The sequence below is a fragment of the Anneissia japonica genome, unplaced genomic scaffold (assembly GCF_011630105.1).
Source record: "Anneissia japonica isolate Jap-2015-1 unplaced genomic scaffold, ASM1163010v1 scaffold288095_len80955_cov110, whole genome shotgun sequence".
Classification (NCBI taxonomy): Eukaryota; Metazoa; Echinodermata; class Crinoidea; order Comatulida; family Comatulidae; genus Anneissia; species Anneissia japonica.
Genome location: NW_022710246.1, coordinates 38,974 through 53,233, shown reverse-complemented (window position 1 = coordinate 53,233; position 14,260 = coordinate 38,974). Strand labels below are relative to the sequence as shown.

General features: G+C 33.6%; 2 protein-coding genes across 3 annotated transcripts in view; both read left to right on the top strand.

Annotated features, from left to right (window-relative positions):
• The window catches only part of LOC117106975 (ATP-binding cassette sub-family C member 9-like), a gene marked incomplete at its 5' end in the record, with an annotated part of 36,182 nt that extends 27,060 nt beyond the window's left edge, over positions 1-9,122 (top strand). Inside the window, 10 exons of the mRNA XM_033248494.1 lie at positions 710-812; positions 1,239-1,340; positions 2,863-2,974; positions 3,947-4,077; positions 4,982-5,047; positions 5,334-5,461; positions 5,797-5,900; positions 6,549-6,682; positions 7,034-7,096; positions 8,407-9,122. Of these exons, the coding sequence (XP_033104385.1) occupies positions 710-812; positions 1,239-1,340; positions 2,863-2,974; positions 3,947-4,077; positions 4,982-5,047; positions 5,334-5,461; positions 5,797-5,900; positions 6,549-6,682; positions 7,034-7,096; positions 8,407-8,541 (1,078 nt within the window). The remainder of the gene's footprint in view (positions 1-709; positions 813-1,238; positions 1,341-2,862; positions 2,975-3,946; positions 4,078-4,981; positions 5,048-5,333; positions 5,462-5,796; positions 5,901-6,548; positions 6,683-7,033; positions 7,097-8,406) is intronic.
• Positions 9,123-11,935: 2,813 nt separating this feature from the next.
• The window catches only part of LOC117106973, a 23,418-nt gene continuing 21,093 nt past the window's right edge, over positions 11,936-14,260 (top strand). The window contains exon 1 of one of the 2 annotated variants that reach the window (XM_033248490.1): positions 11,936-12,032. The gene's annotated coding sequence lies outside the window, so the exon portion shown is untranslated. Of the gene's footprint in view, positions 12,088-14,260 lie in introns of both variants that reach the window. The other variant, XM_033248492.1, reaches the window with a different exon arrangement.

The window sequence follows — 14,260 nt, the reverse complement described above, 5'->3', positions numbered from 1 at the left end:
ATATAATGATTACAATTGTAATAATTTCTCTAACTGATATAATACTAACAGTTTAATTTTCTACTATAAAACTAGTTCATTGTGGATATTTATTTCATTATTTTGTAGTTTGATCAGTAAACAAGTTCTTGTAATCTCAAAAGCTGTGATGAGGGCAGTATATCAGAGACAGTAGATCTCAAAAAGATTATTAATCAGTGAACTATTAATCAATCAGCCTCATGAGGGCAGTATAATAGAGGCAGTAGATCTAAAAAAAACCCTATAACTCAATCAGCCGAGTGTTTCTGGAGCTCCTCATTGGAGCTAAAAAACTTCATGACTGGACACAGCTTTTTGTTGGTCCAGTTTTAACACAATATGATTTTCAGTCTGCGATCCGTTGTCTTTTTCAATGAGTCTTGCGTCGTCCCACCAAGTTTGGTCTGACAAACCTGTTGTTGAGGTCGAAGTTCATCATTGCATCATCTACATGGCACCTCGGCCTCAATAACAAATCCTCCTTTTTTTCTTTTTTTTTCTAAAAATTGGATCAATGAATAACAATCAGTAGCTCATTTCTGAGAGAAGTAAATGTATCAAATTATCTACATGTAGAGTTGGTTGGTTAGGATGTCATAGCTCTTTTAATGTAATGTATCCTAAATAGGTTGTCATACCGTAATGTTAACGTTGAAGATATTTTAAAAAATTGTTGCTTCTTTTTTAGTTTGCAGAATTCATTCAGAGATGCCATTCTGAGCAAAATCGACAAGAACAACGTTGCATATGTGTACATCCAAACTGCCAACAGATGGTTAGGTGTTCGACTGGTGAGTGATATAAAGTCGAGCCTAGACAATCAAATTAAGTATTTGACAAAAACACTTTGGTCATGATGACATCACATCATGAATGGGTATACAATTTGATAGTGTGTACAAAGTTAAATTGACATCAGCATGCATCTTACACATAAGGACAAGAAAAAAAAAGGACTTTTTAGCTAGAATTTGTGATGCATAGCAAATTGTTTATAACTTGGGGCCAGTGTAATGTATGAATTAGCAACTTTTTTGAAAATCCATGGTGACTTTCAGTATCTTTGCATGATAGGTTTGAATGTTGGAGGTCCATATTTTTTTAAATTTTGTTTAATTTTTTATTTTTGTAGATGATTTATAATCAGAAATATCTAAGTACATTATTTAAGAAATAGAATAATTAAATGCATTAATGTTTTATATTGTTAATATTAGGACATCATTGGTGCGTTTGTTGTTTTGTTGGCCGGTTTGACATCTATGATGACTGGTAACAATGCCGGCCTTATTGGACTGTCTATCATGTATGCTCTTTATGTAAGTGTTTTTTTTTTTATTGTACCTATGTGCAACTACAGTACAGTACAGCAGCTAATTTACAACTTGCCATAAGGCAAAATCAGTATCAGTGAACTAAATAAGAAAATTGACTGTCTTATATATTCATGTTCTTCACATTATAAGCTTTATATATGATCATTTTCTGGAATCAAAACTTACTATTGCCAAATTTATTAGTAAATATTATGGCTTCGCTGTCCTAGAGTATAATACAATACTGCCAATTTCTTATGCTAAGTACTCAGTGTAACATCTAGTGACAGTATGCTTGTTTCCGTTGCTAAAGCTTCATTTAATCAGTTGATTTATTATACTTGTTGATATTACAATGAATATTTACAAAAGTATATCATCAGCATATTTATTATAAAGGATTTACTTTGCTTTAATTTTAACTTGATGTTGATGGCCAATCCTTTAAACAATTCAATCAAAACATTTGATCTACCCATTTAAAGAAATAAACTTTCAGATACAGTTTTTGCTTGCAATATTTCTAATGATTATACTTGAAAATTTAAGGATATACTGCAAAGAGTAATTGGAACAGTAATATATTACTGTAATTTAAATGGTGGGGATAATTTGTGTATACAATTAAACTTTCTTAGGTCGAGTTTGCCTAAGTCGATCTTATTTTACATGCCAAATTGTTGTGATTTCTATTATAACCATCTGCTAGTCAAATTTTATCTAAATCAAACAGTTTTTCAATGCCATTTTGGATTTGACAGGCAACTTCAACTGTGATACTAATTTTCAAGTCAATTATATAAGTATAGAAATATAAAAGTAAGTGGCACATAAAATCCAAATGCACATACTCAAAATATTTAATAGCATACAAATTATAATAGCAAGTTCAAACTTTTATGCACAATAGGCTTATTAGGAATTTCTACACTAAACAGTATAACATTATCAAATTGTTTTCTTTCATGTTTACAATTCCAACAATCACATTTTATTATTATGGATACTTCTAAGCCTATTAAAACGGAACAGTAGAGAAAATCCGATCAGAATGACAAAATAAACTAAGCATCCACTGGAAGGAATCCCAATATCTGCAGACGGATCCGTTTCGGCCTTCCAGGCCTCATCAGTGCAGCTAGGGTATAGACCCAAATAAAACGTTCGACCAGCTTATGTAGGGCCCAAACTAGTCCCACGACCACTAATGATTACAGAGCCAAACCAAGGCAATATATACAGTATACACAGCCCAGGTGTGAATGCAAATAGTGGAATACAAGCTATGTGGCTGGTTCCAGTAGATACAGAGAATATTTTGTCATTCTTAACGCGTCCTACGAAATTCTTACGAGACAGCACTAGTCCGTGAGTTTGTGAACAAGATCGGAGATCTAAAGATGCAATCTCTAACGTGCATCAGTGGCGGCCCGCTGGATCTCAATAGAGATTCTTTAATAATATATAAATTTTAAAAGACAAATGGGAAAAACCCATAAAACATATATATATGTTATTTGTTTAGATGGCTAGTCAGTTAAATTGGTTGGTAAAAAATGGAGCTGCTGTTGAGATGAGTATGAACTCCGTAGAGAGGGTTCATTACTATAGCGACCTAATCATGGAAAAATATGATGGTAATTTTTTTTAAATATTTGTTTTTCTTATATGTGAGATCTCACCACAAAATAAGTCGCATGGTTAGAAAATAAAAAAAAGCTTATGTCATATTTGTTTAAATCACATTGTGAGCATTTATGTGGTCTTCGAATGGCTTCTATAAATCTAGAGATGTGAGCATTTAAAGTTTAGGTGTATATGAAATCACGTTTTTAAAAAGATAAACTAACCTTTACAAATAGTAGGAGTAGAATTACAGAATATGTGCAGAGAACACTGTTTTATTTAGAAAATTCAGTTAAAAAATATACAATCATAAAATATAAGTAATGTTATTTAAAAAAAAAAAAATTGTGAAAGTTTTTGACTTTGACCTATTTTGGTGAATATCTCAATATGATTTCACCCGAAATGCATCTCATTTTGTGGTGTCGAGACCTACATATATGTTCTTCAATCCTAAACTTGTATGTCTGGTGCATATAAATCTGCATCTTGTTTATCAAAGGCCATTTACTCACAGCACCAACATGATTTTATAGAGAAGGCCATGGACCCACACTGCCGATTATTTTAACAATTTACTAGCAATCAGTAGGCGATATTACGTTATCAGGCTCTCACGGAAAGTGGAGATGGCATCAAAGTATGGCAATCATGTGTGACACCATCATCATCATCATCATCATTTCCGATCGCTATTAATGTAATATGGTGTGCTGTTATATTCTACTACTTGTTTGTAAGAACCTCAAACAGAGCTGTTGTTTACACCACAAAGAATATTTTTTTGCTCAGCCCAGGCAAACACACAGAGTGGCAAACCAAATCTTGCTTCATGGCAAGGATGAACATGAATGTAGCCTACACTCACCAGAATGCACATACTAAATCAGTTATTTTATATTTTTGTTATCCTAGGCTTAAACTATGAATTTTTTGTTTTGTTTTTATATTATATAAAACATTAAATGTGGTATTATTTACAGGAGTAAGAGATCCGCCGCTAGACTGGCCAAACAAGGGTGAAATCGTGCTTGATGACATCTCCGTAAGATATGCCGCAGATCTTGATCCCGTCCTTCATGATGTGTCTGTAACTTTTTGTGCTGGAGAAAAGGTCAGTAATTAATATATTTTTTTTTTAATAATGCTGAACTTTTAATAATAATAAAATGTAGATTTATATAGTGTCAAATCCATCTAACATATGATGCTCAGGGCGCTTGATATGTGGACTCGATCAATGACTTCCTTCACCCTAAGGGTCCCTTCATGCCTGTGCTTCCCGGTTACCTGGTACCAGCAACAAAAAATTTATAATTTGTAGTATAAAACAAATTAATTATATATATGTATATATGCAATTCCTCATATTTGTAGCACAATCATGCTAGCATATTGGGGTACAGTTAAAATATATTATTATTGAAACTTCACAAGTCAGAAATTTTATAAAACTGTTTATTATACAAAAAAAAAAAGTTATTCAAAATATGTTAAAGAAATAGAAATAATTATTTCCACATTTGAATTGCTTAATTTGTGTTATAATATAAATTATTTTAAAATTATAGTGAGAAATTAATTTTTCATTCATTTAATTAATACTTTTCCTTTTTTTTTTGTTGTTTTTTTTTATCCTTAATTTGGCTGGTATAAATTTAAGGATTTTTGTCGTAAAATGTCGGTGAAAACTATTTAAAAATAAAAAAAATCTTTTGCCCTTTGAAAGCTAACAATTTATTTGATTCTTATAAATGAAATTCAAAATTGTATGAATTTTTGAGTTATTTTCCAGTCTTTTTGTCATGTAGTACTTTCAAGAGTAGTTTCATTGACAAACCACTAGCTTTCGTGTACACAGTGCACTTCTTCTTTTTTGTGCTTACAGTATTTCAGACATATCTTATCAAATATAGTATGTGTCCTTCTATACTTGGATCCATCTAAGTCTGACAAATAATATCTGTTGAGTTTGACAGAAATCTGATAGTTTATTAACAGTTCAAATTGTTTTGTAGGTTGGTATTTGTGGACGAACTGGCAGCGGCAAGTCTTCGCTGACCCTTGCTCTCTTCAGAGAACTAGTTTGAAAATTCCATACAACGCCTGTCTCTTATACACATCTAGATGTGTATAAGAGACAGAGAATATCCCATGGAAATTTGAAGACTTCTGGTTTGGTCTTTCTAATGGTAATAGGGCAGTATACAGTATAGAATACAACTGTATAGTCATGGAAATTCAGGTTGGCTTTGCAGAACGCCGTAATGCAAACAACCTTTGACATGGTCATGTGCACTTGAAACTACAAAAATGATAATAATATTGCCAAATATTTATATTGCACCAATTCCAAATCAATATTCAAAGGCCCTGAGCGTTATACTCCTGGTCACTGGATACAACAAAAACCCAGCACAAAGTGCCACCAGCCTTCTCGGCTACCTGTGTACTCAACGCACGAAACTAGTACAATCAATGACACAACATCATATAATGTACCTATTTAGAGATAGACAAACATGAGAGATAAAGTGCCTAGCCTAGTGACTCTATAGTCTTGCACAGCGAGATTTTTAAACCCCTGATTTTATGGTTGGGAGTCGAAGCCACAGCCAAAGTACCAACCGCTTCTACAACCACTAATTAACTATAACTGTGCAAGTTTTTAACATTTTTATGTTTCATGATAATTATGATGTAAAAGCAATGTTTTAATATATTCTTTGACTAAATTATGTCATAATGTCATAATTATTTCAGCCAAATTGAAGTATGACTGTGTAAAAAGCAAAACATTAATTTATTTTGTATTTATTTTACATTTTTGCAGGTACAATCTTGACCCACAGGGTGAGAAATCTGATAAAGATTTGTGGCAAGCGTTGGAGATTGCTCAGCTGAAACCTGTAGTATCGACACAAGATGAAGGCCTAGGTTGGTTTTATTATCAATTCTATAAAAAAAAAAAAATTATTAGAGAGAAAATCAATGCTATTGTCCAATTACTATTTCAAAATCGTTTGATTGTTCAGTACAATAAAGGTACAAAATGATAATCATAATTTGTCAAAAATTCCATTTTAATTTTACACTTAAAATATAAACAATTATTGTAAGAGACTATTCTTAAATTTATATGTTGCCTTGGCCTATTCCTGATAAGACTCTCTCTATTTTGCTTTCCTTTTTGATTAATGTCATATCTGTAGTCTTTTCATGCTGTACTTTGTCGAGAAACATCTTTGCTTCATGTACTAAAACTCCACTTCAAGATGTCTTTTTGTGATGAAAACTTTCCTTCAGTAATCCCTTAAAGAATAGAACGGCGAGGACAATGACCACTTCTTTCCATTATGGCTTTGTTCATGTGTATTAACATTGAAAGTTGCAGTTTTAAAAGGTTGCAATATTTCCCACTTTGGCCAAAATTTGGCAATGATTGTTTTTCTATTTATTGTCCCTTAACTGCTGTGAATTGTCTGGTTGCTGAACAAACAATTCACCATAGTTTATTTTTAAAATTTGTATTTAATGTTCTTGTCATTCGAGGACTATAATTCAACTTTTGTTGCATTTCTATAGATGCAATGGTTACAGAAGGAGGTGAGAATTACAGTGTCGGTCAGCGTCAACTATTCTGCCTAGCGAGGGCATTCTTGAGGAAGACCACGATTCTGGTAATGGACGAGGCAACAGCATCGATTGATATGCAAACGGTAAGTCTATTTATATAACATTAATAAGTAATAATTTATATTAACAGGTGTCAAAGATATACCAGCATATAAACTAACAAGCAAGTTTAAAGATCTTTGCAAAAGGATATTTGAACAGTATTATTAATGTATTGTTAATTTTTGGAGGGATGAATTTAAAACAATTTTTTCAATTTTTCATTAAAAACTGATAATAATAAATGTTATTTTTTCATGTGTATTGGCTCAAATCAAACAATTTAGCTCTGTAATATTCTTCATAATTTTATACTTTATATTATTATTCTTCTATATTGTATTAAAATCAATTAAATTGAGAGATGTATAACAATTTGTTTTTTAAATTGCTAGGATGCAATTCTTCAAGATGTTGTGGCAACAGCCTTCAAAAACAGGACAGTTCTTACTATCGCTGTGAGTTGAATCAATATCTTCCACTAGTTGTTAAGATTAACGAAAGGGGCCTAATAATCATGATAAAATAGACTACACTAGAAAATGTACACCGCGTTGTATGGAATTTTCAAACTAGTTGAAATGAATTTAACATACAATTTATACATTATAATTTAATTAAAAACAACAAATGTTTATAATATTGCATTTGATATTTTATACAATGATTTTCCACCAAGTTATTATGTATATAAGTTGCAAGCTTATTTGTTAAACTGCCTGTAATAAAGTAAGACTACTGATGGAACTAAAACTAGGCACTGTGTAAACTCCATACACAGTACCACTCAGAAGGAAATATCATCAACCCTGCCTGTGTGATCCCCTATGCTGGGGTTGTTGGGTAGCGTGCAACCGAACCAGAATGAATATATTTTCAAACTGGTTTAGGGTATAATAAATATCATATATCGTCAGGCCTCATAGATATGATGATATCATGCCCATACATGTGAGGTCTCACCACAAAATGAGTGTCATGGTTAGAAATTCAAAAATTGGGTTTATATTATATTTGGGTAGATCACATTATAAGCTTTCATTTGGTCTTTAAATGGCTTTCCTACTATAAGTAAATCCAAAGATGTTAGCATTTAAAGTTTAGGTATATAAGAACCACGTTTTGTAAAAAAAATCAGCCTCAAAGATAAACTAACCTGTACAAATAATATAACTAGAATTACAGAATATGTACAGAGAACACTGTTTTGGCAAGAAAATTCACTTACAAAGAATACAATCATAAAATATAAGTATCAAGTTATTCAAAAACATTAAAATCAAAATTTTGTAAAAATGCTGACTTTGGCATGTTTTGGTGAATATCTCAATATGATTTCACCAACGATGCATCTCATTTAGTGGTGAGACCTCACATATGGATCATGCATAGTGCAAATAATTCAAAGGTGCTATAGAACTTTTTTTTGGTATTTATTTTGTATGTATCTATGTGTATCTAATCTTAAATGTATATTAAATGTATATTATGTGTTTATTGATATCTTAGTAGTTACTAAGTTTCATGGCCTTCTCTATTATTATCAAGCATCAAGATTGTAATTTCATAGTTCACTTATTTGGAATATGACAATAGAATTTATCTTTACCTTATCTTATCTATCTTATCTTATGTACACTAATTGCCAATAATACACAATAGTATGGATATATCCATCCCATAATTAGAAAGTGTTAACAATGTGTTCTCCGATGTAAACTACTATATTTTCATTATATAACACATTATTTTCTTGTCTGCTTTCTAGCATCGCATTGCGACCATCCTGAACTCGGATAAGATTCTTGTGCTGGATGCCGGTAGGATGATTGAGTTTGACACTCCGAATGCTCTGATGGAACGAGACAGCGTTTTTGCTTCTCTTGTGCGCAACGATAAATAATAATAATAAAAAAATTATAATTTTAGAAAACTTGATTTCAATGCAGTGTCATATCTAGAAGACTTTAAATGTTGGAGGTGATGGGGTACGAATGTTGAGTGGGAATCGATGATCATGTGAGGGATCGGTAATTAAATGAGGGGCAGTAGGTTGTACAATAGGCTGATGTGAGGTGCTTTTTAAGTACTTGAGCGTGACCTTTTTTGGAAATTTTCAAGGGTAGGGGAGCTGACTGGGAGAGGCCGCAGTATTTTTTTTTGTTTTTTTAAAGGGGCGTACACGCCCGCTTAGATATACCAGTGTTTCAATGTAGTTGTAACATATTTCTTGGAAAAGAGATGAGTGTGTAAATTTATGATATCAGGGAATTTCATATCATTTATGTAGTCTTTAGTATACTTTTACATATTAAGTGTAAGTAATTTGAGCGGCAGGGCAAACTGCCAAAAATGAACTAAATAAATATGGTACATACAATTCACATCAGTGCCTATATAAATAATATTAATAATTACTATTACTGTATTAAAATCTAGAAAAAAAATTATGTTAAAATTATAAACAAGAAGTAACTATACTAAACAATATTAAATAATGTATTATAATTATAAACTTTAAAGCCTGGTCAAGACTATCAAACTTTATTTGACAAAAACATGAGATGTTTACATAATATGGTAATGATAACACCACATCATGACCATATTTAGGTACCTCATACAGGCATACAATATTTATTGTCCAGGAAAATTTGATAGTCGAGAGCAGCTTAGCTCAGTCAGCTAATCTGGTGGTGGCCATTGTGTGTGCGCTGGACCGTGGAGATCTCTAGGTCCCCCATTTCAATTCCCATTGCTGCCTCTCCTTGTGTTTCAGGCTGGAGGGCTGAAATGCAAGTTACAATTAGCGCACCATCTTTCGGATAAGACGCACTTATGGCCCACTTTCACGTTAAAGAACGCAGTACACGCTTCAGAAAAGAGTATTGGACTGTCTCCCGGTGTACTGCCCGATCACCACCATAAGGACCCCCTACTACTATACTTTCGTGGGCTATCCTTGGTGTTTACACCGAATTGATCCAATCAATCCATTCCAATCCAATTCAATAGACAGGGATTTAAATTAACATAGGGAATACAAGTTATTTCATTTTTTTTTCGGAAAAAGATATATAAATCATGTTATTAATTGGTGTAAGTGCAAGGATGTCACACACTTTAGAAGGTAGATTTTTTCATACCCTTTCAAAGTTTTCTTAAAACTAAAGCCAGGCACTGACAGCTCCCGACAGTTGTCGGCTGACACGACTCTTTTGAGAACGCAACAGCATGACCAACACGCAATGGATCATTTTTCAGACTACCACCGAAAATCAGCAGATGCACTGGATTTTTATTTTTTTTTTTAGAGTGACGAGGTACCGTGTTATTTCGACCAAAAAATTTTTAAATAGTAAAATAGTTTGTACTGTATTTTCACACGAAATAGTTACACGACTTTCTTACGATGAAGAAATAGTTACGTGATAATGAGTGATATCAAGTTTTGTGTATTGTGTATGAATTGATTGGTTTGCATAGGGGCACCAAGTTAATCAGCATTACGTTTCACTACATGCGAACACATTAAAAACAAAATAGGTTCAAAATTACATTATTATACAAGTACATTTCACGTCACACGTCTGTAGATTGTGACGCGATATATCTTAGGTCTTTCATTTACTTTATTTGGTGTGATAAATTTTTAAAAAAATGTTTCTCCCTTTGCCTTGTTATTTTTCACAATTTTTTTCAGTTTATATGATTTTCTTTGACTAGCTTTAAATTTGATTTTAATTTAACAGAGAAATATGTTACATATAATGTCTGTGTTTATTATTAGGTGTACATATGTGTGAACTTGTTAGTCGAGTATCTTACTTTACAACCAAACGTTAATGTGATGGGACAGTGTATTCAAGTTAAGACTGTACAGACTGTGACCCAATATTACGGAAAGCATTTGTGCAAAGAACCTTTTTTTTTTTTAAGCCCTATTCACTACACAAAAACCAGTCAAAGGTGGCGCCAGCTGGATTTGTCCGACAGGGGTCCGATCTCCCCGACTGAAGGGGAGGACAAAAAGGCGGGGGGGGGGAGAGGGGACGATGTCCTAGACTTTAAAAAATGGGCATGGTCAGGTGTTGCTCAAAATTTATCGAAAGCCCCCGAAAAATATAACCATTTAGGGTTGTCAAATGCTTATTTAATTGATTTTAGAGTCTACTAATACATAGAAAATACATATACATTTTTTTCCTCCCCGACGAATTGTGGTTATTTTCTCCGACGAATTGTGGTTATTTTCCCCGACGGATTGTGGTTATTATCCCAGACGGAGCGTCACCCCTGCAACCAGTGAAGAGGCATGGGTATTTTAAGCTGATACCTATATTTACGGTAAATTCAGACCTGTAGTATTGTCATCCTAATTTAAGTTTATTAATAAGTCATGAATTTGAAAGGATTGGTTTAAACATTGATGGGGGCAAAATGAAAAACTAACTTGCAGCGTCTTAAGATCATACGGCTTTGCATACCGCCACTTCTTTAAACCTAAAGTCTCGTCTGTATGTTTTGTAACTCGCAGAAGACCGTGCAAACAACCCATCAATTTCTAAACTGATTTCAAGGTTACTGAAATTCAGATAAATCTCGTAACTATTGCAAATTTCATATTCTGGTATCTGCAACATATTTTTTCCATAGGTTTGTTTAATTATATTGAAAATTTGTAGTTTTTCTTTTGTACTTTTTACCTTTTGGCTTTTTTTCAAGTACGATTTTATTTTAATTAAAAAAATTAAATTCTGAAGTAAATGTAATTGTATTGTTTAGAATATAACTTTGTGTTTTCTAATCGAATAGAACATTATTAAAGCCTTAAAAATATTTATCTCGTGTGAATCACGAAGTATTCAATGCAATTTATATTGATAAAAAAATTGGTATATAGTGAGTGTTTTTTTTTTAAATTCTCTTTTCAGCTCAGGTAGTGCTATAGATTTGATAGCATGTAGTCATTCTTATTAATATATACTGTCGTGAAACGTGTGTTTAAATACCATACCTTATAAACTTTCTCGTTTCTGTACTGTAAAAGGTAAAGCATTAAACAATCATACGGAATAAAAACAATGTTTTCACTTTCTGGATCATTATTACATCTGTCTCTTATACACATCTAGATGTGTATAAGAGACAGGTTTTGTACTGCTGACTCTGTGTTTTGCACTGGTGACTCTCAGTTTTGCACTGCTGCCAATTGTATTTTGTCCTTTTGGCGTCCTATACACAAGACCATTGAGGCCGAAAGAACACTCGCTGTGATCGGCACATTTGACAAGATAATTAAAATTACTGAAAGCTGATTGTTGGTTAATTAGGCCCTAAATGTTTGGGCAGGTGATTTTAGAACACTGATGGGCCATGTAGCCGGCTAGCAAGGTAGGCCTCAGTACAGAAAACAATCTTGTGGTGGGAAAATGGACAGATGTCTATGGTTAGTCAGTAATTGCTGCGAAGCCTGTCTCTTATACACATCTAGATGTGTATAAGAGACAGGAATATGCTAGGGTTTTGAATATGCTAGGGTGGGCCTGGTCGGGCATCGTTCAAAATATACCGAAAAAGGTCCAGGGAGCGATGCCACCGAAGAAATATGACTATGTGGGTTTCAGAGGTTTATTTAATTGATTTTATATTTCTAATGTAGAAAGTGCATATCATTTTTTTCTCCGCAGTGGTTTTTCTTTTTTGGGGAGGGGGAGGGGATGGGGTGGGAAATTCTCTTTCATCCCTGCTGAATTAATAGTTTACCAATAATATGGTCTTTTAATTTATTTCTTCGTTGAGGTTTTCTTTTAGTGTATCTCGGCTCAACCTCCAGCCATTTAAATAAGTGGGGGTGGGTCGACTGAACTACCGTCGATGGAGTGTAATTTTCAGCATAGGGTTTGAGGTTGGCCTACAAATTGCCATACCATGGTGATGTTTGAATACACTATTACAATAAGCCTACATAGTGCTTTTAAACTTATGGGTCAATGCAACAAACATAACAAAGAACAACACATGTAAATACTGTAGCTATTTTTTTGTAACTTTCCACAATCAGGAAACACTCGGAAGCGAAGTTATGTGTAGATATAGCACTCCTTTGACGCACTTGCTTACAACTATGGAACGACAAAAGGACAAAATACAATTGGCAGCAGCGCAAAACTGAGTCAGCAGCGCAAAACTGAGAGTCAGCAGTGCAAAACTGAGAGTCAGCAGTGCAAAACACAGAGTCACAGTGCAAAACTGAGTAGTGTAAAACACAGAGTCACAGTGCAAAACTGAGAGTCACAGTGCAAAACACAGTCAGCAGCGCAAAACTGAGAGTCAGCAGCGCAAAACTGAGAGCAGTTCAAAACTGAGAGTCACAGTGCAGAAGTGAGAGTCACAGTGCAGAACTGAGAGTCACAGTGCAAAATTGAGAGTCACAGTGCAAAACTGAGAGTCGCAGTGCAAAACTGAGTCACAGTGCAAAACGTTGGTGGCAATTCAAAACTCCAATGGCAGTGCAACTCAAGTGGCACTGCCAATTAAAGTTTCACAGCTTTTTTGGACGGTGTCAACAAGTAAAATGGATGAAATTTTGAGGTCACTTGGGCACTCCAGACGGCCGGAAATTACACTCTCGCACTTCAATTTGAATATGTTTTTCTTTTTTTTTTGTCCTTAAAAAATCGCACTTCAATTTGAATATGTTTTTCTTTTTTTTCCTTAAAAAATGAAGTGGGGGGGTGGGGCCTTGAATCCACCTCTGCTCAAAACATTCTTTATCCAGAATAGTCATAATGACGAAAAATGGACATGAAAAACCAGATCACATCCTAAAAACAAACAGCAGTCACTAAGACATCAGGAGCCGACTCGATGGAGTTTAATGTCATACCCAGGGAAGGGCACAGATCTGTTTTGAAATGTGGAGGGGAAGGGCATTTTGTGAGTCGACACCCACCTCAGCCACACCATGGTTGGAGCTGAGGTGAGAACATTTGAGGAAATAGTACCATAGATGGCCAGAAATGACACTTTTAGTAAAATTCATCATCATCACATTACCATTAGTCAAAATGAAGCGCCAAAAACAATTCTCATGATCTTTTATCAGGGATTTTTGACACCATAGAGATCTTATTAATGTGTATGTGATATACCACAGAAAACAAAGCTTAAAAACATTGTCTTTGAGTATGTACTTTACATAGGCCTACTTCAAAAACGTGATTTCACAACCACCTCAGCCCCACCATGGCTGGGGCTGAGGTGAGAAAATTTGAGGAAATAATACCTCTCGAGTTGGCCGGAAATGACACTTTTATATAGTAAAATTCATCATCACATCACCATTATAGTCAAAATGAAACGCCAACAAACTTCTCATGATCTTTTACCAGGGATATACTTAATATCCAGGACAACTTAGGCCTAACTATAGCTTACTAAGCTTTAACTATATATACTATATTATGATCAACAAATCACAACTTTTTTCGGATTTAGCACAATTTTCTTCACTTTTTATTGCTATTAATATTATTATCAATAATTACTATGGTCATTATCATAATTGTTATTATTATTATTACTATTAGTAGTAGTATTATTAAACAAACATGATCCTT